The sequence below is a fragment of the Chrysoperla carnea genome, chromosome 1 (assembly GCF_905475395.1).
Source record: "Chrysoperla carnea chromosome 1, inChrCarn1.1, whole genome shotgun sequence".
Taxonomy (NCBI): Eukaryota; Metazoa; Arthropoda; class Insecta; order Neuroptera; family Chrysopidae; genus Chrysoperla; species Chrysoperla carnea.
The window spans coordinates 120944082-120971440 of NC_058337.1; the positions used below are offsets into that span (position 1 = coordinate 120944082).

A 27359-nucleotide genomic window follows, 5' to 3' on the forward strand; every position below is an offset into this window, starting at 1 on the left:
AAGCTATGTTCAAGTTTTGAGGTGGTACAAATGATAGATCACGACGCGCCATGCCACCCACCCACGACAGACGCATGGTGGCACGCTCAGTTGGTGGTTCGCTTTGTAAATGGCTGTCACAAACAATACAACAATCATAAAGAATTGGTACCAAACATTATGGACTATATGGTGCGCTAAATGGTTTTTTTATTACAGTTTAAACAAGAATTTGTAGAAGAAGGAAAACTTAAATTATCACAAGTTTTTCTTTTCTTTTATTTTTCTATAAATTTTCATGCGTAATTAAATATAAAAAACTTTGTTTTTCTTTTTTTTAATTCAACATAATATATGGAAAGTGGTAAATACGCAAAATTTTGGCCAAATAAAATATTAAAATACAAGCATGGGCGTACGCAGATTTCGACCAAATGAGGGAGTAGGAACCAAAACAGCAGTTATTGATGTAGAGGGAAGTAAATTATAAATTTTTGTGCCAAAAATCATCCTATATTCTAGTATAGTCTTTTGACATAAATATTTAGGCAATTAAATTAATAGTAAATTGGAAGCCACCTACCTAACATTATAGTTGGCTTTCGATATTTTCTATTTAATACAAATGCCGCCAGTGCTTGCTGTGCATAGAAAATTTTAGAACAAAATTAGTTAACAGTAATTTTGATTTGAAATAGTCATAATTTTCTGTAATAAAACTAAAAGTCACGGAACATCTTCCTGAATTTCTTCTAATATAATTATAAAGTTTATTGAACATGTTTGAGAAAGCATACAGGTTGCGCGCAAATAAACTACAAAATTTTAAGGACGAATCGCTAGAGTAATTTATAGCGTAAAATGATTCTTAAATTATACCGCAAAATCTAATTGTTTAAAAGTAACTAGTTAAAAATTTCGATAGAAATATTCGATTGTAGTCATTTTCCTTTCACATGCAGTATGTTGAAATTCATTTAATCAAATTAAGGCGAAGAAAATTTAAATAATGCAAGAGTTTCTATCATAGTTATTACAGATGTTTCATGTCTATTGGCGATGGAAATGAATAACGTGAATTATAAATTACACAGGAAATAATATCTGTAAACTAATCTGAAATCGTGCTCCAATTTTTTAAATAATAAATAGCACTAATAGGGTATTCTACTTTGTTTGAAAAAGTACTTCAAAATGTTGATTTTCCTAATAAAAAGTCACAAAAAATATATTTCGGCAAAATAAACAAGTTTTCTTGCCATAAAAATAAATTAAATTTTTAACCTTCCTTATTCTTGCCAAAACGCTGCCAGCCATTTTAATGACGTAATATTGGTAAAAACAATAGTCGTGTATGTAATTATTACATGTATAAATAAAGTTGATGGTTACATAACCTACAATTTCTATCAAAACCATCAACAAATTAGTAATTAATCCATATTATTTTTGCCTATATGTGTTTTAGATCACATATTAACGACTTACGACTTTTAATTTTAATATAATAAAACAATAATGTGCTTTTAAAACACAAAAACAGAATATTAAAGTAAATATCTACATAAATTTTAATTTTTATCAAATTTCATAATTAATTTTTCATTACCGAAAGTACCCAAATTGAATTAATTTTTTTCAATGTCTCTTTCTGCTGCCTCACAGAATATTTTTTTACATTTTAAGGTAGAAAGCGTCACTTTTTAGGATTATCATAGACATACTTATTTGACAATTTAGTATCGCATGTAGCTCTTTAACTATTGTGCTTTGCATATGAGAGGCATTTAAAGCTTACATTTACTCAAGGAATATGTTTTGAAAGTTCGCGGGACATCCTCTATATATGTTGCTAGATAAAGTTTGATTTTCGCATTACAATTGATATAATAATTTTCATCATCATCATTTAAATAAACAACGCCCCATTGAATTGTTTAACATACACCATTTACGTCATACAGAGAACAACATTTCAACATTTGTTGACGTAACATTTGAATGAATTGTCGTAGCTCAACATATAAATATATATGTAGGAAATATTAGAGGTTATGTGTTATTATGATACTTCAGCTCACAACACTCAAACGCTCTTCAGCTACTTCCTCCACCAGGTCTCTCATCCTTGGTTTCTGTATTTTACAATGATTATAAAGCCACCCCATTTGTATTTATATAGATATGGTACAATTTACTGTATATTTGTGTTAATAGATCGACATTTTAATGAATGTTAGTTAGTTTGTTACAAAAGACAATTCATTTCAATCAACAAACTATTATAAAATTATCTGGAAAATGATCCTTAAAGTGGTCCATAGGCGTTACAATAATTTGCTATGGCCTTGCTTGCACCTTTTTATTTGATTGAATGTTAATGGCACAAACATTTATTAACGCACTTAATTTCTAATATATAATTTTGATAAGGGAGGACCATGATAAATAGTTGGCACTTTATTCAGAAACGTAAACTTTTTGAATATTTTAGTGCGATTTTTGTCTGTCATTTTTTTCAAGAGTCTCTATTAGCAAAATTGTTGTGCCTACTACAGGACACTGGCTAATCGGCAGGCACGCTGAACGCCTGGGCCTGACAGTGTATCATGACTACTGCAGGATCTGTCACATTGAGGAGACAGACTAAACGGTGTCTCATCTTCTCTGCCACTGTACAGTTCTTGCTATCCCTAAACAGCTCCATATAAAGTAGTTGCCGAGCATGGGACAATCCTTTTTCGGTATCAATACGGACCCTGTGGTCTAAGTGTGTTCCACTCCAGGACAGCCACTCTAACCTAACCTAACATATCTGTCATCATTTGAACTTGCTCGGGCAGTTTTCCACTAAAAATACTTTTCGAATATCATAAAGAGAAAGCGGAAAGCTGGCTTGATGAGTATTAAATTACGCCTTTGGAGTCAATTCCATAAAAACATGCCCTTATATACGTGCATTATTTGTGACCACAATTGATAATACTAAGACATTATATCCATGCATATACTCATTTCACACACACTACAATGAATGTATAAATATAAGTTTTTGTTTGCTCATCTTTTCGCCAAATCGGAGTTTTCTGGACAGTTTTCTGGAAACCAAAAAAATTATAACAAATTATCAAAAAAAAAGTGTCAATTTTTGTATGCTCGTTTATAACTCCAGCATTTTCATTATGACATACGGTGAAAAATTTCCTTTTATTAAATTTCTAAGAAAACTATTTCACTGTGAGCTACCATAATGGGGAAAAAATTTTGTAGTATTCATGTATATTTAGTTTGCTTATCAATCCTGTTATTTTTATTTGTCTATGTATTATCAATTAAAGGCCTTTAATTCATGATCACACCATTAATTGCTTTTTTCTTGGCGTTAATAGTATAATGGAATAATAAAAAAAGGTACACGAATTTAAAAAATCAGTTAAACAATTTCAAGCAAGTTACACATTATACGCTTCCAATTTGCCAATTAGATCAAAACACTTATAATCCAATTGTGCTATCCGAAGTTGACAAGAGTTATATGACATTAAAAGATATTAACCAATTATTAGTGTCAATTAGCGACTGCAATAATCATGGACATAGCAATTGCGGAGCAAATAGACATACTTTTTTCTAAACGATATGTAATACTTTTCTCTGGTATTTTTAGATTTTGATGTTTATATCTTATGATCGTTCCCAAAAAATCTCGTTTTCTCAGGATCATCTTTTAATCGTGTATGTATATGCAATTCTCATAATTCTCACCCTTTATAAGCAAATAATACATTTAAAGTGATGAAATGAATGGTACTTCTATGTTATTTATACTATAAGTGATTTTCTCTTAATAAGTGATTTTCTCAGGTCTTAGCAGACCTGACACACGTTGACCCGTGGAAACGTACTCCAATTCATAGATATAGCCTGCCTGCTATAAGCCCGTTAAGCCCAACTGCTAGCCCATTCCCTTCGGATTGGCTGCAGCCTTCGGCAGTAAAGCTTGCTGCGCTCGTATATTGCTCTAATAAATGAATATTACAATACCTGAATAATAATACGTCAATAATATTAAAAATACATAGTACATAGTAAGTTGTAATAATAATGAAATATATTATTTACATGCGCTTCCACCACTTAATGAAATTTCATTTTTTTGGCGCGGAACCCTCAAAAACAGTTGTAGTGAACCGAATTCTGAGCCTAAATCATCATCGAATCCATTCGTTTAGGAGGAGTTCACTGACTCACTTCTCCAACTCTCCACACAAGAAATATATATAATAGATAAGGAAAATTTAACTCCTAATTTTCGTTTAATTTTCCCAAGTTATTCTCAAATATTTTCATACATTCATTTTTTTTTTTTTTTGAAACTTCTTTAATTACTGAATACAAAAATAAAATTATGGAAAGAAAATGATATGAAAATGTATTTCAAATACTATTTAAACCCCAAAATTGGTTATTAGTAAAGAATACATTGTGAAAAATTTGTTGTTTTGATAATCAACTGTCAAAAAATAGATTTTCATACTAAAAACATCGATTTTTTCGTTAGCCTGAACTTTGAATGAAACCATATTACCTACGCTCCTGATTGTATACTGATTTGAAAGTAAAATATTTTAGATATACATGTATTGATTTATTCATATACTTAAATCTATAATCGTAATAATATAATAATAAAAAATAATGTTAAATAAATACTCTTATAAAATAGAATAAAATAAAATAAGGTATTAGTGTTGGCAGTAACTATATTGATTTGATTTGATTTGAATATAATAATAATAATAAATACCTATTATTTAAAATCTTGATAATAATAATTATCAGTTTTTTAAATAAATAAAGTGTATTTAAAACTAGTTGTTACAATATATTTGTAGTTTGCTTTGGTTATTGGCATTTCATTATTTTAGTTAAAAATAATAAACCTATATTATTTTTAATACCTTTTACACATACAGTTGTACACATTTGATAAGAAAATTTAAGATACCCCTTCTAGTCAAAAGTTATAACCAATTTATATTCACTGTCTCGAATTGTGAGATAAGTGTGACGATATCTATGGTGATTAATTTTGTTTTTATGTAGTGCTGATACACCACGTGGAAACCCTAGTAATTATTTTTCAAAATCGTTCCATTTCAGATTGTTCGATGATTAGTACACGGGTAACGAAAAAGCCTTAGCTTTTAACTTATTTGTACATCAAACATTAAGGCTTTGAAATATCTTAATTATATATAAAACAAAATCGGGTTAGCTAACTTGCCTAATGTAGCGGCTTCGATTTCCGCTGTCACAACAGAAAATAAATTAAACTAATAGCATTCGTGGGCTGGTATAGTGCATGGTATATGCATGAGAGGAACTCAGTATCTCAAAATAATTGAGGAGCTGATAAATGAAATTATCAGCGAAAAAGGTATTAAAACGCATATATGGTATCAAAATGGGCTCTACAGCCAATGTGTGTCCTTCGTGGACAGCCCATTAGACCTTCCCGAATCGCAAAATAATTAATCAAATGTCAGCAAATCACATTAAATTTTCTTAAAAATTAAGGTTCTGCATCAAAAACATTAAACCCATAAAATTTTGAACAAAATGAGAGACAAGTGAGGGCAGGAGAACTGAAGACTATAGCGCTATTGAGCGGGTTTTTTAAAGTTGAAATTTCCTTACGAACAACGACGTTTATTGGGTTCACCGGGTCAGCTAATAAAGATGCAGAAATTGCCATTTTTTTCTTGTATGAGGCCATTTCCTTCATATATTGTTAACCAAGAACTGAATCCATTTTAATTTAATGATGGTTTAAGATTTTTTTTAAATTGTCTTAAAACAGTATTCAAACATTTCTAGTTGTTGGTAACAAATCTATAAATGTTTTGCAATTTTTTTATTATTATTATAAGCTAATCGAAATAATTACGATTAGCTAATTCATACTGATGATGACATTATAGTCAAAATGCATAAGTTAATTATCATGGTATACAGTAATATTAATTTTGTATTGAACGTCGGTTATAATCATCTTGGATAATTTCGTTTAAATAATGACTTTTCGCGAAAAAAACGAGAGAAAGATGTCGTTTAAAAAAAAATCCTCAAAAACCATTATTTTTATTAGTTTATGATATTATAATAATATTAATTTGTCTTTTTCAATTTGTTAATTCAAATTCGTTCAGTTTATTTGATCATATATGTACCCATAATAACATTTAAATACCTACCTATAATAATATTGTACATAGTGTACACCTAATAATTAGATTGCATTTTATGTGCTCGAATTACCTTTAATAATAACATAAAACCGACCCGATTCAAGCGATTCATGATCTATAATTACATATTTTGTTTTTAGTATTATATTGAAATGAATATATTTATTCAAATAATAAGCACATTCAATTTATTCATAATTTAAATAAAATATAAAATAATAATAATAATAATCACTATATGTTTTTAAAATTATGTAATTGTGTTGAAAAATTGAAATTTACATTTTATAATATTAAAAAAATAAAATTCTACATGCAGAAGTTGCGAAAACTAAGAGAATTTCGTGTTTAAAATAATAAAAAATAAATTGGCAGTACATAGTCGGTGTTATACTGAAGTCGTGTGAGTTCGAACCCTGTAGTCCACACGACTTACTTCCCAGATGGGGTAAAAATAGATCTTGTTAGACTTTATAGATTCTTCTTCGAACATGTACTGCAGCTTATGCTGGAACGATCATTATCTCCATAGATAAATGATGTGGTTTATCGCACTTTTCAGATTTTGTTTATTCAGTTTTATCCAGTTTTTTTTACCATTAAAAAACGGCTCCACTAATTCTGCTGGAAACTCTTCACGTGTTTATGTCATAACTGATTCGCGAGATAATCGAGGCGAAAGAATCCGAACGACCATACGCACATACGAACACACAAACACACACAGACATCACATTTAAAAGGTTGGATTCGGATATTGCGGCCTTAAAACCTTGGCAATATGTAAAACTGGAGATTACATCATAGTTGCAGTTGTAAAAAAATTTGATTAAAAAATTTTTAACGGGAAATAGAATCCACTTTTTATAAATATTTCTGTACGATGATTGCAAAGATTGTAATGCTAATTGGAAGCAATGTTGGAAAATTGTTTTGTTTATCTTCAAACCATAAAAAAAAATAAATACAAAAAGCTACACAACTTTAAAAATTGTCGCATATGGAAAATGTAAAATAACAGAATGTTGAAAAATTATGAACTTTAATAGATGATCGAATACTTTAAAATGAAAATAACATAAATCCAATCAAAAAATTCAATCAAATCCAATTAAAGAGAATTGTGAAAATTTTAAATGTGTAGGGCTATCTAATAAAATATGGGAAGCTCGTTTGATGATCTAGTCATTCCATAGACAACGTTTTTTTTTTTAATATTTATTAATATAAACGAATTTAGCAGAATGACCGTAGTTAAAAACAGCTAATACAAGAATTTTGTGTGATTGATTACTAAATTTTGAGTGCAAAGCGTTCGAAAATATCTAATCATCAAATTTTTCCCGAGAGACTCAGTAAATCATATTCACGACCCAAATGCAAGCTAATTTGGACTGACTGAATTAACCTAGCAATAAGATTAGCTACGATTTTTGAGTGAATTTTTAACAGAATTTATGAACGATCTTCATATTTTTACAAGCTCTTGTTTATTTTCCACAGCTGTCCGTTCTGTTTAATCCAATCTTGCAACTTAAATTTCGTGGTTTCCACATTGAGCTGAAATTTTGCATTCATATGTTAAACAGATGATAACGCATTTTTATAGTAAATATGGTCTTATTTGTCATTGCTTCCACCATTTTTTATATTCACGTTATTTTACGTTTTTATACCATGTATATATGAAATATACATAGTATATTAAGTTTAGTCCCAAGTTTGTAACGCTTAAAAATAATGATGCTAAGAAAAAAATTTTGTCATAGGTTTTCATAAAATCACCTAATTAGTCCATTTCCGGTTGTCCGTCCGTCCGTCTGTGGACACGATAACTCAAAAACGAAAAAAGATATCGAGCTGAAATTTTTACAGCGTACTCAGGACGTGACAAGTGAGGTCAAGTTCGAGCATCATAGGTCAATTGGGTCTTGTAAACCGTTAGAGATAGAACAAAAGTTTAAATGTAAAAAATGTTCCTTATCAAAAATTAAACAACTTTTGTTTGAAACATTTTTCCGTAAACATCACTGTTTACCCGTGAGGGCGCCAATGAGCGGAAATTTTATAATATGTACTATACTTGATTATCAGTTATGTATGTGTCACATGTTTGTATGTGTTATGTGATAAAGAAATCAACATTGACTATGCATGGTATTTCAACAATTAACTCAGTCAATTGTTTGTTTTCACTTGTTTTATTTTGAAAATTAAAAGTTTACTTTTTGGAAATAAATTTTTATTGTACTTAAAAGTAGAAAATAATTATTCTTATAATTTACTTATACAAGACTATTTTTCAAAGCTTTGGGCGCTTCAAATCTTTCTTTGAGCTTTTAGTATACAATAAAAATTTTTCCCCAAAAAAAATTTGTTATGTAAATTTTTGTTTTATCTGTGCCGTTATATTTTGTAATACATTGTATTAAATTTTTTTATGTACAGCGTAGAAACCGTATGTCGTTCATTCTATATGCTTTATAAAAAAAAAAATGTGTTTTGTAAATTAGTAAATGTACCCAGCAACATAGTATTTGTTGAATTTGTTAAAAGAGAAAAGATAAAATTGTTAAAAAATTACAAAACAGTTTATTGTTTTCAATGTTTGTAAAATAAATGAATTTTTAATTTAATTGTCAACCGAAACGTAACATACCGATAATAAATAATGATGTTTGAAATCAATACAAAACCATACATAATCATTAACAGATATATTCATGCAAACTTCTATACATAAACTAAAACTTAGTAGGCAATTAGCTGAGTGCCCATCAACATTGTTCTGTTATTGACTGCAGATCGTCGGCCTACAGAATACGCTCATAAAGACGAAGGAAAAAGTCATTTACCAGTTTTCGATTTGAGCCCTAGTTTGGGCGCTATAGGTATGGCAAAAATTGATAAATTTGTTCATTCACTGACTATGATTCGATAACCAGCAGCCAATGATAATCAGTAGATATTAGTATATTTCATTCAAGAATATTAAACTAAAGAAGGGATATGAACTGATTTCAATTGGATTATATCATTTTGAAAAAACATTTTTAAAAAGTATTTGATTGGTTTGGTCAAATCCTAATTTTTTTATTTTTATTATATTTTTCCAAGAAAACATTAGATTCTTAGTAAAAAACAAATTAAGCCATAAAAGGCGTTGTTTTAATTTATCGTAAACAAACAAAATTATTAAAACTTAAAATGCAATTGGTAAAAAAACAAATTACGTCAGCATAAGCGTTTTTTTGTATGTATACGTTAAATTAAAACAACGCCTTTTATGACTTAATTTGTTTTTTACTAAGAATCTAATGTTTTCTTGGAAAAATATAATAAAAATTAAAAAAGTAGGATTTGACCAAAACAATCAAATACTTTTTTAAAATGTTTTTTCAAAATGATATAATCCAATTGAAATCAGTTCATATCCCTTCTTTAGTTTAATATTCCTGAATGAAATATACTAATACTAGCGACCCGCCCCGGCTTCGCACGGGCGCAATGCTGATACTAAATACACTACAGAAAAACTGTGAACGTTGTATATAAAAACATAGCGGCCCGCTCTGGCTTCGCACGGGTATAAAATATATAGCCTATGTGATTAAAATCGATCCAGTAGTTTTGATTTATTCATTACTGCCCGTGGCCCGCACGCGTTAAATTTGGAGTAAAACAATCCCCCTTTCCCTATACCATGAAGATTTCCTGCTATCTTTGGAATATCTAAATTCATACACTACATTTTTACTTATTTACTTTTTACATTTTTAACTATTTATTTTATTTTTACAACATATTACAGAATCACACATCACATTAGAAACCTCAAAAATAGCAGTACTTCTCCACTATTTAATGGATGTTATTATACATATAAACCTTCCTCTTGAATCACTCTATCTATTAAAAAAAAAACCGCATCAAAATCCGTTGCGAAGTTTCAAAGATTTAAGCATACAAAGGGACATAGGGACAGACAAAGCGACTTTGTTTTATACTATGTAGTGATCTACTGATTATCATTGGCTGCTGGTTATCGAATCATAGTCAGTGAATAAACAAATTTATCAATTTTTGCCATACCTGTAGCGCCCAAACTAGGGCTCAAATCCAAAATTGTTAAATGACTTTTTCCTTCGTCTTTATGAGCTTATTCTGTAGGCCGACGATCTGCAGTCAATAACAGAACACCCTGTATACTAAATGTCCATCAACATACATTCTCAATGGTATAAAGATTCCTCCACGCTCTCTTGAAGTAGTAAGAAAATGTGGATGTGCTGTTTAACTTCTCTTAAAAGCCGTTTTTTATACCCAAGTCAAATCAAAATTTGGCTTCCACCCGAATACAAGCGAGTATCATCTCCAAATTCTCGTGATTATGTATAAAGGTCAGCTCAACAGTTTTATTATAACGTACAAAGAGTTACAACAACAGCTTTTGCCACTTCCATGTTAGACATAGGATGAGATAATTAGATAATAAAACGAGAGTGTGATGGTGAGTGCCTCATTTCGACTGACTTTGGGTAGTGGGTATTTTCGACGAAGATACTCCACTAAAGTGTGGATGGGGAATGAGAGCAAGGAACTTCGACTGGATTTTGGTTTGTTTTTTCTTATTGAAGCTAGGCTTTAATGAATTGTGGAGTGTGTGGTATGAGATGTTTATTAAATGAAAAAAGTTTGAAACAAAAATCGTAGCAACTAACGTGTTTTACTTTCCAGATACAGCCGTGAGAAATTCCGCGTGTCATTTAAGATTTGTACGCAAGCTGTTGATTTTTCATGTTGTTCCGCATGAACGTAGGTAGCTTCATTTAAAACAACCAGTAAAAATTTTCCAGTTATAAAATGTTTTTTCTTGGATTTCTGGTGTAATGGATCATGCCTCTTCGATTTATGTCAAGTCTCTTATCCAATTTGGCTATATGTGCTCTAGACACAGAACTTGTATACAATTACGAACGTCAAAGCCTTAGGTTATATATTTGATGTTTATTTATAATACAATAACGTAAATAAACAAGACAAATAATATACTACGATAAATAATTTGCCGAGTAATATTAATTAAAGAGAATTAAAATAAAAATACACTCGCACCAGGACTGAAACCCGGACCTCTTGTATTCACTACCATGATGTTAGATATTATTCTAATAAAAAAAAGTATTAAGATAATTTGATATGATTTAACTTTATAATGTAATTTCAATTTGCTTGACAGAAATTTGCTGGCTTTAGTATAGCGCACACGAAAGTATTCTCAAGTGCAAAATGTCTCAAAAATCTGACAGCATTACATGTGCATAGAGGTTGTGTGGTATTCATAGCATGTTATAATTTATAATATATGCTAATTACTATATTGTGTAACGGACGGACATAAGTAAAATTTATAACATTTAAAAAAAATCACCGACATAAAACAATAAATCTTTAAAACAAAATATTCAAGAATGTTTGTTTTTATCTGTAAACTAATAATGAATGCATTTACGAGAAAATTATGTACTTTTCAAGAATCGCCATAAAAAGTGAGACGGAGTTCGTAAATGAGCCACAAGAGTAAAAATCTGAAAATTGGGTCTTCTTCTAAATCGCTAGAGATAGAACAAAAGTTTAAATGTAAAAAATGTTTCTTATGAAAAAATAAACAACTTTTGAAACACTTTGAAACATTTTTTCGTTAACATCACAGTTTACCCATGAGAACGCAAATTATATAGTATGTATTAAATGGGCATATCAGTTATGTATGTGTGACATGTATGTTTTTAAAATAATGATAGAAAACTCAATTTGGATCATCCTTTACCATTGAGAGATCAGACCTCCCCGACCTAGTCTATAACAATGCAATTTCCATAAATCGCACTAGAAAATTGTTTTATAAATATTATATTTTGATTCGGAATAAATATTAAGAAGGAGAAAAAAGAAATACTTCTAATTTACATACTTCCTTCTGCAACTCGCTATATATTTCGCTCACAAAACAACAAAAACTTCTGTCTTTAAGTTTTAATGCTAGATTTGAACTGTTATGTAAATTCTATGTAGAAAACTTAAAATCCTAAGTCAACATTCATTTAAATTTTGAATAAAAACTAATTTACATAAATAAAATAATATATGAATATTACTTACTAAGACTTTAGTAAAGTTAGAAGAATACTAAATAGAACTACTAGAATACTAAATTTATATTATAGTACAAGTAATAGAAAAATTTATTTACTCTGAATCAAAATTTTAGCAGTTAGCTGAAAATTTGGTTATAGATATTTGATAAAATAAACTTGAAAAATGAAAAATACAGATTTCGCCCAACAAGCTATACTCACCTTTAAAAAATGATAAAATTATGAAATTTTTCTTGACGAAATTCTACATAATTTCATTTTTTTCGACTGTATATGTTATTATACAAACTAGTATGCCACAAATTTTGTCAGCTTTTCGTGGATACTCAAAAACTGTCCATAAAGTGAAAAAAATTATGATATCATTTTAAAACACATAAAACAACAACAAGAGTTTTAATGGCTTTTCGTCCTATTTAATCCTATAAAAACGGTTTTCGAGATATATCTCATTGAATGTTTGATTGAATGTAAATGTTTTCGAGTCCCACGAAAAACTGCTAAAATTTGGGTATCGCGCATATCAACTTATATAATAACAAATCAAAAGAAGCATATCTTCTGGAGGTGGCTGGGATACTGTTGCACCAAGTACCTTTGAGACCAATTCTGTCACGATATTCGTATTCAGCTACCCTAAACCACCCTTAAAACAAGTTTCAAATCATTTTCATCACTATTAACCGAATTGTGAATTTAATATTAACGGTCAATTCCAAATGCAATGATAAAATACATATCAATTATGCTAATTGCATATTTTAAATTTCTTATAAATCAGACTAGGAAACAAAATTTTCCGACGATCTAACTAATCGAATGCTGAAAACCGCATTCAAATCCGACTTACTGCTCAAGTTTTTGGAACTTTATTCCTTCGTCTATTTCCAAACAAGGTCCACATGACAGTTTTTTGTCATGCTATTTTACATTCTTTCAAACACCTTTAACCAATATTTTCCAAGAGTTGCTAAAATTCTGCATTTTTCTCTTGAGCTCAAAGTCTGTATTTTTTGTATTATATTAGTCGGTAAGTCGAAATGGTTAAAAAAAACTCGATATATATAGTTGGTAACTTAATAACAATAGTTTTATCCAGGGTAACCATATGGTAATATTCATTTTATTCTGTTAAGTAAATAAAATTGTCCAGCTTTATAATATAAAGTTTGCCCATAATATATTATTATTAAAAGTATATAAATGAAAGGATTTGTAAATGCCTTCGAAAAGTTTACAAGTCAAATAATACATAAACTAAAGAAACTTTGTTGAATGTCAAGAAAAATTTATCCCACACTGGCGACGATATATTCTTCACGAAGAGCTTTAAGTTTATTTTAGACTTGCAGCTACCCACTCGCTTCGTTGGACAATTCTAGCATTCTTACAAAATAAATGTAACATTTTCGAGAAGAAAATAAGTTTCCGATATTTAGGTATCGAAGGTGAACTTCCCAAGAAAAACGTAAAAATTGGATCCAAGAATTAGTTTGGCCATATTTAACAAAAACATACTTTTAGACTGATTTAAGTGTAGCGAAAACGATGTCGACATTTCAAATACGACGAAGTTTTTTAATTGAAGACTTTTAGTAGGTGTGCTCAAATAACGTCGATTTTCGTTATTTGTGCACCAAATTTAGCTGCTTCAATCATATGTCAACTTAAAAAAGCAGGCATAAAAGTTATTTTTACCATCTAATAGGATCAAGGGATATTTGAATAAATTTTTATGAGATTTCATCATTGGTACAAAACCTCTCGTTCGATTTTCTTTCAATGAAATACACTTGAAATGTTGCAATAGCACAATACAATTATACTTTGTTTCCGTCATGTAGATAGTATTTAATTAATTAAATCGATCCTTACTGAATTCAAAAATCGATTAATTTATGGGTCACTGAGGTCATTCATATATTTTCTATGTAAGAATATAAGAAAATTCTCTAAAGTAAAATCAACTGAATCCATAGAAAATTTATTTTCATTAAATATAATAGTTTTTATTTACTGTGTGGTCCAAAAAAATGTATACACATTTCAATAAAATAATTTTTTATTTAAACCTAGTTCAAAATATAATTTATTCGCTTTAATGGATTTTCCATTGTGATACGTTTTTCGAATTGAATTTTCATTCATCATTTGAATCAGTTTTTGATAATCCTATCTTTTTTATGCATTCCTTGGACGGGGGTTGGTTATGTAGAACGGTTAGAAATATTAATAGAAGATTTGACCTGACAAATAAGTTTTTGCATAAATGCGATTGTCAGTTATATAATGAAATTGCATCCCTTCACGTATAAAATAAACTCTTTCTACGGCTGATTTTCTCTGCCTTTTGAAGAAGTGAGAAAAGTTTGTTTATTTTTAAAGAAAATTTATTTTTTTATCGTGTTCCAAGTTTCCAAGTTAGGGAATTGTTGTATTTTGGTTATATCGCAACAAAATACTTAAAACAATTGTAAAAAATAAACCCATAAATTTGACACTCAAGCCACAGAATTTCAAATTTCATTGCTATCAAACTATTCAATATTAATCTTCCAAAAATTTGACAGAGACTAATTTCAGCCAGATTATAACCTGACTAGCCTCATTGCAAACTCTTCCAATAAAAAGTTAAGATCGACTTAGTTAGGTTAATAGTTAAATTCGACTTAGTTAAGTTGGGTTACCGCTGATGCGGTGTAAGCTAATACGGATTTGGAGTAGCCAAGCAGACAAAAATAATGCTCAAATTTTAGAAGAAAAAAAATGTAAATCGTCCCAAGTAAACGTGAATGATTCCCAAGCCATTTTTCGACATAAATACTATTTTAAGTTTTTAAACTTGTTTAAACTTACTATTTTTATTTCTATTCTATAATTGAACTCTATAAAAGCTGGCAGTGCACATTTTAAACTCACGTTTTACCCGTAGGATACAAATGCTTGAATGACAAAAACCTTTCCAAGAAATTGTATTATGTAAGAATGGGAAACTTTACTACATATTTCTTATGTTATACTCTATCAAATAGTTTACAAAGTAAAGAAACCTTTTGCGTCTCCTTTTACCATTTACCCTTTATATTTCACAACTAAACAATAATTTAATAATTATTATAAAGAAAGCTACCTTTCCTTAGGTCATTGAAATGCAAAAGACGTGAAAACAGTTACTTCATTAGTTATTAACCAACCAGTGGCGGATGAAGGAAATAAAATTAATTTCAAGACGAAGGATTTTTTAGTGTATTGAAGGTAAAATATCTGAATTTGTATTTTATTTTCCGAAACCATGGAGAGGGAGATTTTAAATTCTTTGATATAATCTAGCATCGATTAATATTTTAGCGGTGCAAGTTGCAAGTTGAAAGTTGAAGTATGAAAGTCGATATGGTAAGATCTACAAAAAATTCAGGCATATGAATGGCAAATAATTTTACGATTTCGTAAATGGCAAACGTATTTATTGATATGGTATCCAGGCGAGTCAATCGAACTTCTTGTTATTTAACATTCGTACCCTATTCAGCCATCTCCGAAGCAAAAACGAGAAAATGAAGTATCAGATTATGTTACCATCTTATTGTCAAAAAGGTAGATTCAAGCGAGCATTAATATTAGCTTTTATAGTATTTCTTTATGATTTTAACATCGCTTTCCTTCCCCGAATTTTATTGCACTATTCACTATTTTCAGAACACAAGAAAGCATAATACAACTCTCCAGTAAAATTGCATCTTAATTTCCTTTAAAATGTTCATTCTTGCCTTGGGGAAATCGTGGCATTTGTTATTAATCCATTTTTGTACACGTATTTGTTCAGAAACTTCATATTATTGTCCGTAGGGATATATATATGGTGAAGAAATGAAACTGTTTGATTTAATCTTAAAGAAGGTACGCCACTGAAGAATCGATTAGAAGTTTGTAGATTTAAAGTAAATTAAATTGTTAATACTAAACTTAAAACACCGTATGCTCATAATAAGATGAAACTTATCTGATTGTTTTTGTCTGGCAGTTGGAGAAGATTTTCGTCTCGAGTATTGAACCTCATCAAAGCATATTTTTTGACGATTATTTTTATCTGCCGCATGTGTTAAAAGAAAGTCATTAAAATATAATACATGCAAACAAGTATCGATAGGGTTAAAAAACGGTTTTGTTTTTTACAATTACACTTTTTTTTCAATCTTTTCTACGGTTGCCTTCCCTGATATCTATTTTTACGTGTTATGATGTCTACATGTTTAACATATATGGCTGACAAAAATCGTTGAAAAACACAATTCGATTTCCATTAATTCTACAATTGAGAAATGATGAAATCATTTTTCTTTCTTACTAAACTTGTACCCACCTGTTTAACTAAAAAATTTCACCTTTAAAATTTAAAAAAAAGATTCACTTTCACCACATTATAGCATTCACTTTCCTTGCCCTTAATCACCACCCTCCCGCTATTGTTTCCGATTTTATGGGTTTTAATTTTTTGCGTCAATTTTCATTCAAATCCGTTCAACTGTTCTTGGAGAATTCAGTAATTCAAACATCCAATCAAAGGAACTATCACAATTTCACAATAAATCCTAAAAGGACAAGGCAAAAAGATTGATAGAAATAACGCTTCATTATTAGCTGAGGATCTATAAATGCATATTTAAATTTATAAAATAATCAAATTATTAATATTAATTTATGATTTTAATTAACTCAACTCATATTCACTAATAAAATGTTTTAAGTAAATTGTGATAATTATTTCCTATTTAAAATTATTATTTCAATTGGAAATTACTTTTCATATTTTATACCAACTACGTGTCAAAAAATATACGATCATTTACAGAATACTAGAAACTAATTAAATTTTTTGCTCTAAGAATGACAAAACTCCTTTAAAATTCTAGCTGCTCCTGGTTAAGCAAGGCAAAACTCTGAAGACAATGTCTATTTCCAAAAGTGTGCCCTTTTCTGTAAAAAGGTAAGTATAGAATACGAATTGGTGATCAGCAAAATCAAGATTGTATTCATTTTCAAGCTTTGCTCTCGTCTTTCTGAAGCAATTCTTGCAAATATTGGACAATAACGAAGTTTCTGAATAGTTAAGATTGGACACTCTAACGTGCAGCGATATTGCCGATTTCTATGAGCTTTCGATATTCTAAATGACCTGGACTTTTAGAGCTCGCTACAAATGGCACCTACCTATCGGATGCAAGCATCAATAAATATCAAGGTGTGCCATTTGCGAGCGGCAAACTAATCCTCAGAAAGTGTAATATCAGCTGTGGAATTCCGAAAATATTATTTCCTTTCCATAGGCTCTATACGTAAAATAATAGCTGCTTTTGCAGAGAATGGGCGTGAAAGTACATCGTGATTTCTGAAGAAGTTGCCATGATCCATTTCCTCCATATTTATCTAGCTCTTGCTATGATAAAGCTCATTTCGATCGTTCCGTTAATTCTTAGATGGTCTCTCGGAGCTAAGACCGATTAATGTAAAGTCGGCTAATAACGGCTCTTTTCATGTACTACATTATGACATAAATATGGGTCGCACACATCGACTGCAACCGAACTTTAACTTACCCAACACATTGTTATACGATACATTCCGTAATAATGCAAATAACAAACAAAATATTAAATAAACTTTTGTAAGAAAAAAATTAGTCTTATCAAAATAATTAGACATCAATCCTAAAAGTTTAATTCTGCATGTATTTCATATTCGAGTTGTTTGTTCATTCGTTTGTATAAATATATCTCAACGAATTTATTTTGTTTGAATGCCTTTAAGCTAACATTGCAAAAAGGAGGCTTAAATAAAGAAAATAACAAGAATTTATCTAAATGTGTTGTGCCTTTTCGGTTTCTTTACCAACACAAGATGAAAATGAACAAGTAGTTCTTTTAACAAACTTCTACTTAGTGCAGGGTATACTAACCTGAAAAGCTGTCAGAAATGCATGTTCTACACATCTGCAATGTTAAATAAAAAATATCTGGATTAACAGGTGGAGAAAACAAATCTTTTATTTCTTTCTTCAATTTATCTAGTGCTACTTCTAGTAAAGTGTCCCTATTCTCCTGTTGCTATTATCTCCGATAATTCAGCTGTTGTAAATAATTTTATCGAAATCATATTATATTTTTTAACACTAAATATATTTTGATAATAAATCTTTTGCTATGAGAATATAAGTGTCACACCTCTTGGTGTCTCACCTTTGCACCAGCAAATATGTATGAGTTTGCTGGATACTAACTCTGTATAAGTATTTGAAATGAGTTACATAAATGCTTACAGAAATAAATCACCTAGGGCTTCAGAAATTGATGGGAGATCAATAAAGTCTTTTAACTTCTGGTACCAGACCTAGTATCCATAGTATCCAGCAACGCCGTACATATTTGCCGGTGAAGGAGTAAGATACCAAGAGGTATGGCGCATTCATATTCTCACCGGTACTCACCAGTACCGCGCAAAACTGACGGCATGGTGCTTAAACTTACTTTTACGTATAGGAGCATCTTTTTCAACATGATCCTTGGGGGGTCATTTCATTTCATACGAAAATTTTTAGCATGGGCTTGTAATCTATCAATATGGTTCATTTTCTCAGTGATTATCAGTCTGATTTGTGATCAGCCATATTATTGAAAGGATCAAAACGAATTGCAAAAAAAAGCAGTATGGATGGCACTTTTCTATCATTAAATAAACTGGATTGGGTATTTAGGAAATACGCATAGTATGAAAATGGATTTTTCATTTCTGATCATATTTTTGTATACTTGTTTAAGGGCTTAAAGGTATAAAACACGTCGAGATATGATCTAACATACCGAACAACAGGTATTTTGAGAAATAATATTATCTCACTTTAACACAAAGTCTCTAAAACCACTATTACCCTTTTCCAAAAAAAAAAAAAAAAACATATAAAAACTTTTCTCATATAAAAAAAATGAAAACAAACAATTGACTGAGTTAATTGTTGAAATACCATGAATAGACAGTGTTGATTACTCTGTCACTGTCAATGACCCAAGACCCAATTGACCTTTGCTGCTTATTTACGAACTCGGCCTCACTTTTTACGTCCTAAGTACGCTACAAAAATTTCAGATTGATATCTCTTTTCGTTTTTGAGTAATCGTGGTGACAGACGACAGACAGGCAGACAGACAAACGGAAATAGACTAATTAGGTGATTTTATGAACACCTATACCAAAATTATGTTCATAGTATCAATATTTTTAAGCGTTACAAACTTGGGACTAAACTAAGTATACATTGGTATATTTCATATACATGGTATAAAAAGTATACAAAACTTAAAGACGATGGGAAAAGCAGAATTAGCCGTAAATGCTCTGTATTACTTTCACCAATTCGTTTTCAACATTTCACTGACCTAACAACCTGTGATATGTATATTTCCTTCCACACATATAACGAGAGACGGTAACAAACAAGTAAGCGAACATAAAAGTTAAAAAAGTTAACTAAAGCTTTCTATACTTATATACCTATATAAGCTTGAAGCATAAAGCTCGTTTCCTTTTTTTTTTCTTTATTTGTAATTTATTAAACATAGAATGTTCTTAAAAGATTCACAGACAGAACAAATAAATACATTTTATGTAGTTTTTACTTTTTGGCATGATACCGTTTCTATGTTTGTAAAAAAAAAAAATTGGAAACATTTAAAGAAATGGACGTATTTGTTCGTTTATTTATTATCTCTTTTGATAAAAAAAATATTCCATAATTTATGATGCATGTAGCGTTATCCTTACAAACTGAAATTTTATTCCAATCATATATCTTTTCCGAAAAGAATTCAAACGTCTTCGAACACAATGTAACACTTTCATACGACAACGATATTTTTAGTTTATGCGGCAGGAGCAAATTTGGTATTTTAAAACCTAAATTTCGATGTTGTATCAAAAGTCTATATTCGTTATTCCATTACGTTATGAAAGAGAATTGGAAAGTTCATCGAAAATTAAATGAATTGGGAGCCATTTTTAGGTTAAATTTGGCCATATTACTCAATAAAATTTAAAACTAAACTTGATATCTTGACAAAATTTTATAATGAAATTAAAATTGATTAAAAAACGAAGATGATATAAGCAATCAAAGATTGCATTCAAAGGTTGCCAAAGTTTAATTTGTAACTAGATTGATACCCGCCCGCTTTACTATGGGCTTAAAAGTAAAGCCTCCACTCTCAGCCTATAGCCTCCACCCTCTCTTAATATACATATTTTTCAATTTTGTTAAATGTAAAATAGTCGTAATTCGTTGAGTATATCAGAATAGTTGGCCACGATTTGTTTGATATTTACTATTTTAAGTTTTTACAGAATTCTTTAATTTATGGTTCAAAATTATGATCATAGATCTGCTCCATCTATAATCATCATTTTGAACCATCAAATTAAGGATTTCTGTAAAAATATAAAAAATGGTAATTGTCAAATTAAAATTAATTTTTTTAATTTTTTAAAATATATTTTTATAAATTATAGTTCATGTGTTATTCTGATGTATCAGCTATATTGCTGTACAATTTCATTAGAAACCATTCGATATGGCGTTACCCACGTATGACGCAGCTAGTGGGTATCTTTCTCTTTGTTTAATTAGGAACTTTTAACGTTCATATCTAGCATACTAGTAAAGATTTTTAAAAACCAATTTCACTTTTCTATTCGTGAAGTGAGAATTCTTCATCTGAAGTGATAAAAAAGTTTAGATCGATCCCATATTGTGTTGATTTGTACTTCGCAATCTTCCACTATTAAGAGAACCAAATGTAATCAAATACTCTACGAAACCTTTTGTACACGAATACTTGATACTTGATCGACTTTGACATAAAATAAAAGGGAAAAAATACTATCTCTTCTCAAATAATACAAAAGTACTCCCAAATGTGATATGTTAAAGATATGTTACACACGTATAGGCCACTAGTTTTACATAAATGTAAAATAAATTGCTGATAAAAATATTATAAACATTTATTCCCACATAGGCAATATGTATTACACATATGAAATAATATTGCCGTAGTATCTCTATGTGATAAAATTAAATGATTTTTTTTGGTATCATAAAATTTATAATGGGAATTTTATGTGATAAAATTTAATTAACGAAGCAAAATTTTTGGAAGAAACTGTTTAATACCGTACACAGAAGTAGTAGAGTACATTTAAAGAGATTATTATTTATAAAATAGAAAATATATGTAAATTAATTCATTAAGAAATTATATAATCACTTAATTGTATGTATACTATGCTGCTATGTCGTCTCTAGTAAATACATTTGTCGAATATAAATGTCTCGGAATATTCATTTGCTTGTCTTTCTGTCTGTTTTTGGGTATATAAAGTTTATCTTTGATAGAATATTAAAATATATAATATGATGGTACCAGAGAATGTATACACATATCAACATTTTATTAAAATCAGTCATGTCTGTACAGATAATTTCGGGTACAGTGTGAACCGCTGTACTTTATCTAAAATTTCATTAAAATGATAATTAAATTTTACTTATCTGTCTTTGAGATTTCCTTCAAGGACGTTTCCAAAAACATAAGTGTATGAAAAAATTTGAGACTTACGCTTTAAACTTTGAGGGTGGAATCTGTTAGAACCTGGGAAAATTTGTCGAAAATTTCGAGTAAAATGTTTTGATACCCATCATAGTTTTTGAAATATTGATGCCTAAAGATTAAGAGAAAATCACTTATAGAAGAAATACTGATTTTCGTAACATAACTGTCATTCATTTCATCTCTTTAAATGTAGGTATTTTATGGAAAATCGAATGCCACTTGTTATAATTTTCTTTATAGGAAAAAATTTCCAAATTAATCTCAAGAAAATTAGCCTTGTTACGTAATAAAGCAGTACCTGGATGACCCAGCTTTGCTCGGTATTTTTTGTTAAAAAGACACAAATTTTATCACTAATATAAGAATCGTTTAAATGTCTCCACACAAATACCAATTTGAATGTCCCCGGTAATGTACTTTATTTCGTTAACTACGAAATACACATATATCACAACAGATATCTATCATCCAAAACTGACAAAGCCTTACGGACTTTGTATACCATACATTACATACAAAGCGAACCACGTACAATGCACATTTTGCAGTTGATGTTTCAGTTTTTCCTGAAAACACGGATAAAACGACGTTTTCTAAAAATGAAACTTAGCTAGATCGATTTTTCGAACCCGAAACCTCATGTATAAATAATTTTCGAGCCATTTCCGAGATTGTTGATATATCCATGACTTAAAAAAACTAACGATTTCGTTATCAACACTACCTTTACATGGTGTTTCAACAATTAACTTAGTCAATTGTTTGTTTTCACTTGTTTTATTGAAATTATTCCAAATCTTTGTGGCTCCCTATATTTGAATTATAAATATTTCGAGTACCTACACATACAATTTATTATTTTTTTTCGTACATAATAAGAACATAGCGAACAGATCACGTTTGTTCGTGAAAATTTCATTCACACAAGTAATCATAAGTTGAGTTTTCCTTTTATATTTTCGTGTATATGGGATTATCATTAATATTATTTTTTTTTGTCTGTTGAGTTATTATGAAATTTCTTTTTGTATTAAAATTGTAATAAATAATTTTTCAATGTTTTCTTTTGTGCTGGTGAAAAATTATTCTCTGATGAAAAGATTTTTGATTTATAAATTTTATATTAAGGGATTCAAAAGTTATATTAGTTAATTTGTTTTTTAAATTAATTTCTCGAATGAACAAAGTTTGAGGTTACCGGTATCTTGGTATAGAGAACTCAAATTTTACTCATTATTTCTTATCGATTCCACCCAAGGTGTGTGCCACTATTCTCGAATCTTAGAAAAGAAAAAAAACGTAATTCTAACTCGATGATTCATTATTTAAGTGAGAACACTTAGATCTATCTTTCTAGAAAGTTGATATCTTTTTTCTCCGAAATATTATGCTCATCAACTCGAATTTACTAAAATCCAAGGATACTAAATTTTGATTGTAAGCTAGATTTGGTTCGTACCAATAGAGTAAACATTTATTTAGAACGTAAACATTTATTCAATGTTCAAATTTCATAGGTTTTTATATAAACAAAAGCCTATGTTTTCAAGAATTGGTATATCTGGTGTTTTCGATTACTATTGGTTGCTATATTTTGAATAATGAGATACTGTCGAGGTGTGAATGAATTTGACGTATCAAAATGATAACCAAAAATATTTGTGTAAAAACTGGACGAAAAATTTTTGCTTGTATATTTTGTTTGGTATATACAAATAATGACTTTAATTCAAATTTTCTTTTGAAAAACCAGACGCAAACGTCGATTATTTAATAAAAAATTTATAAGACGCAAACATTGATCATTTAAAAAAAATTTACTGTTCAGTTTTAAGCTATAAAATTTTATGACCGGGTTAAAACAAAACATTTATTTTGATTTCTTGCCAAAAACTGTTACTGGTATTGTATTTTATAAATGGATTTTGTAACAGACAAACGGGAAAGATAGCTACAAAGACAAACGAAAAACATAATTTTGAATTAAAAATTATTAACCGGCAAAATACAAGAAGAATATTTATTCGAATAAATTTTTATTTGTGGCTTACGCGATATTACTACTACTTTTCTGTGACTATTTAGTGCTTACTGGGTGGTCCAGTTTAAATTTAAGGAAAAATTATACTCCTTGAATCGCTTATTTAGCCATAAATTTCATTCGTTTCACAATTTAAAAATCCAGGAATGTTTAGTAATGTTCTGCTTAGCAAACGAAATATAATGGTTTTAGTTTCACATGAATTCAACAGTTTTAACGATTAATAAACAGGACTGGTTTTGGATTCAAAATGTTGTGCAGAAAAATGTGCCAGAAGCGTTTTTCAGCACATACAAAATAACAAAAGTTAAAAACAATTAACGATAAAAAAATATTTCGTTTTTCAGAAATATTTCTTAAAATAATAATATTAAAGAAATTTTAAAAAACAATTCTTAAAGAGGATGAATTTTCCAAAAAAGAATTTCCAATTCCGAAAGTCTATCTCCAGTATACCATGTATATGAAATATACCAAGGTATACTAAGTTTAGTCCCGAGTATAGGTGTTCATCACCTAATTATTCCATTTCCGGTTGTCTCTCTGTGTGTCGTCTGTCAGCCCGTCTGTCATCACGATAAATCAAAAACGAAAAGAGATATCAAGCTGAAATTTTTATAGCGTGCTGAGGACCCACCTTGTAAACCGTTGGAGAGAGAACAAAAGTTTAAATGTAAAAAATGTTCCCTATAAAAAATTAATAACTTTGGTTTGAAACATTTTTTCGTAAACATCACTGTTTACCCGTGAGAGCGTAAATTATTCGCAAATCGTATAGTATGTATTATATGGGAATATCAGTTATATATGTGTGACATGTATGTATGTGTAATGTGACAGTGTAATCAACACAGTCTATACATGGTATTTCAATAATTAACTCATTCAATTGTTCGTTTTCACTTGGTTATAATTTAAATTAACGCTGAAAATAGGTCTTTTTTCGACATCTTTAGAATGTTGTTATAAGGTCATAAACGCGTTCTCAAACTACATAGTTTTTTTAAGGTATTAAATATTAATTTAAAAATTTGCAAAACATTATGGTGTATTCTAAGCATACTAAAGAATTTATTACCGTTGAAAATTTATCTTAAAGTTAATTTTTCAACAAGTTATATAATTATTAATTAACAAAAATTACTCGAATTTTCGTCTTATATTTGTATTATTTAAAAAAGGTTTGATTTCTATCGAAAATTCAATTATTTGGAAAAATTATTAAGCTGTGAATTTTCTTTTTGTTTGTTTAGCAAAATTAGCAAAAAAAAACTATAAAAAAAACAGACCCTAAGAGAAAATAATGTTTATTAAAACAATGATGAACCTAAATAATTTCTAATGAAAACAAAGTGGTTATTAATATGGATACTAGTAGTAGTGAACCATTATACGAACAGGATACAAAAAACGGTCCACCTGAAAGGCAACAATCCCTTAGAAAAAATAGCCTACTATCGTGTAGCAGTAGTGTAAGTCACAGTTTGGAACATTCGGATAGTGTTGAAAGTGTTTCAGAGTGCACCGAAGAACATGAAGTTGAACATCAAACGACCACTGAAAATACGCCATTATTATCAGGAATTGGACGGATACATTTATTGGATGCAGTGCGTAAAGATTTAATACATAAGTGTAATAGTGCTCCAGGTGGATCAAGTGATCGTAACCGGTCCCCTTCAGCAATTGGTGTGAATTCAAACAGTGAACTAACGAAAACGGTGAATAAAAACGGTAATACGGGTAATAATGTGATACGACCCCCAAGACATCGATCCGCTGGCAGTTGTCATACTCATGCTACAACAATTCCCCCACGTAAATGCGTTCTCACATTAGATGGTTACTCATACGTTATAGGTAAGAAAACTTTATAGATAACTTTTTTATAGATAAAGCAGTGCCTAACTCGAAAAAACAGTCGAGACTCTGATCCAGACGCAAATTACATAAATTGATAAAATTCCTTCTGCATCCAAAAATTTTCAATGAAATAATTTCGAAATAAAACAATTTGTTTTTTCTCCAATTTGTTCGCCACTTATATGCAAATTACATAAATTGATAAAATTCCTTCTGCATCCAAAAATTTTCAATGAAATTATTTCGAAATAAAACAATTTGTTTTTTCTCCAATTTGTTCGCCACTTATATCAATTCATAGTCACTTTTTCTCCAATTTGAATCGAATTTAAAAAGGGTCGGAATTCTTATCTGCAAAGATTTTCTTGCTCTAAAACATATGAAAATTTTGTTTCAGTTTTCAGTTCTTTATCGTTGGTATAAACGGTGATAAGATTAGTCTAGAAATATTTTTTAAAGGATTGACAAAAATTCATGTAAATTGCGCCTACGTTGGATTCCAATTGCGCTTATGTTTGTGATATATCGGCGCAAACTGACATCTTTACATATTGTCACAGAAGTAGTTTTGCAATGTGTGTTATGAGTGGTTTTTGAATCATGCTCATTGTTTCTTTCTTTGAAGACACGGTAAAGTAGGAAAGAGGTTTTGGATACTATTTCCGATCTCACTAAATAAGGCATAATCACATGAGATCATAACTCCACGAAAATTTTATGAATAGTTTTACCTGGACTTTGGAGAAGACTGAAAAAGGTAAGTTTTGTAATAAAGAAAATTTAAGTTTTTACCATACTTCGGGTGTTGAATTGATGGAAATCAAATTTTCTGATTATTATATAAAAAAATCATTTGTCACTCCGCCTTTTTGACTTCTTCTCTCTAAGATTAACAATAATTTTATTTCCCATTCACGGACGGTGCTTGTGAACTAATATTTAAGAATAGTTCTAAATCCTATTTGCAGAAAGCGTCCATGTAGTAAAATTTAACAATAATTCCATTTCACATTCACAGGTGGCGCAACTATTACAATGGGTGTTTTACTTCTATCCTGGGTATCTCGACCCAGTCTATTGCACGAATTATTAGTACTTGCATTTAGATATACAGCAGTCAAAAGAAGTCCTCGTAAGATTCTAGTCAAAAAGCTCGATTTCCAACAATGCATTACTTTTGCAATTCAAATATATTCTATCGGGGGTTGCATAGTTTTGATATTGAGGCTTGTGCTGAGTTTCAGCTAGCGTTGAATAAAAAGATGAATATTAAGAAATCGTTGCAATTTACAACAATACTGTCCAAATAAATGCATGAATTTTCAAATAAAAACTGACTTGAAAAAATGAAAAATGACTGACTCTTTTATTGGTCTCGTTATTCTAAAGCCTGCTGTTTGATATTTTTAAG

The 27359-nt window shown here is 29.6% G+C and overlaps 1 protein-coding gene across 8 annotated transcripts in view; it reads left to right on the forward strand.

Annotated features, from left to right (window-relative positions):
* The window catches only part of LOC123306212 (calcium/calmodulin-dependent 3',5'-cyclic nucleotide phosphodiesterase 1-like), a 312151-nt gene that overhangs the window by 176635 nt on the left and 108157 nt on the right, over window positions 1–27359 (forward strand). For 4 of the 8 annotated variants that reach the window (XM_044888130.1, XM_044888133.1, XM_044888131.1 and 1 more), the window contains exon 1: window positions 25387–25945. The exons of the other annotated variants lie outside the window; for them this stretch is intronic. In XM_044888130.1, coding sequence (XP_044744065.1) covers window positions 25450–25945 — 496 coding nt within the window. In that variant the 5' untranslated portion in view covers window positions 25387–25449. Of the gene's footprint in view, window positions 1–25386; window positions 25946–27359 lie in introns of those variants that run through there. 8 annotated transcript variants of the gene reach the window in all.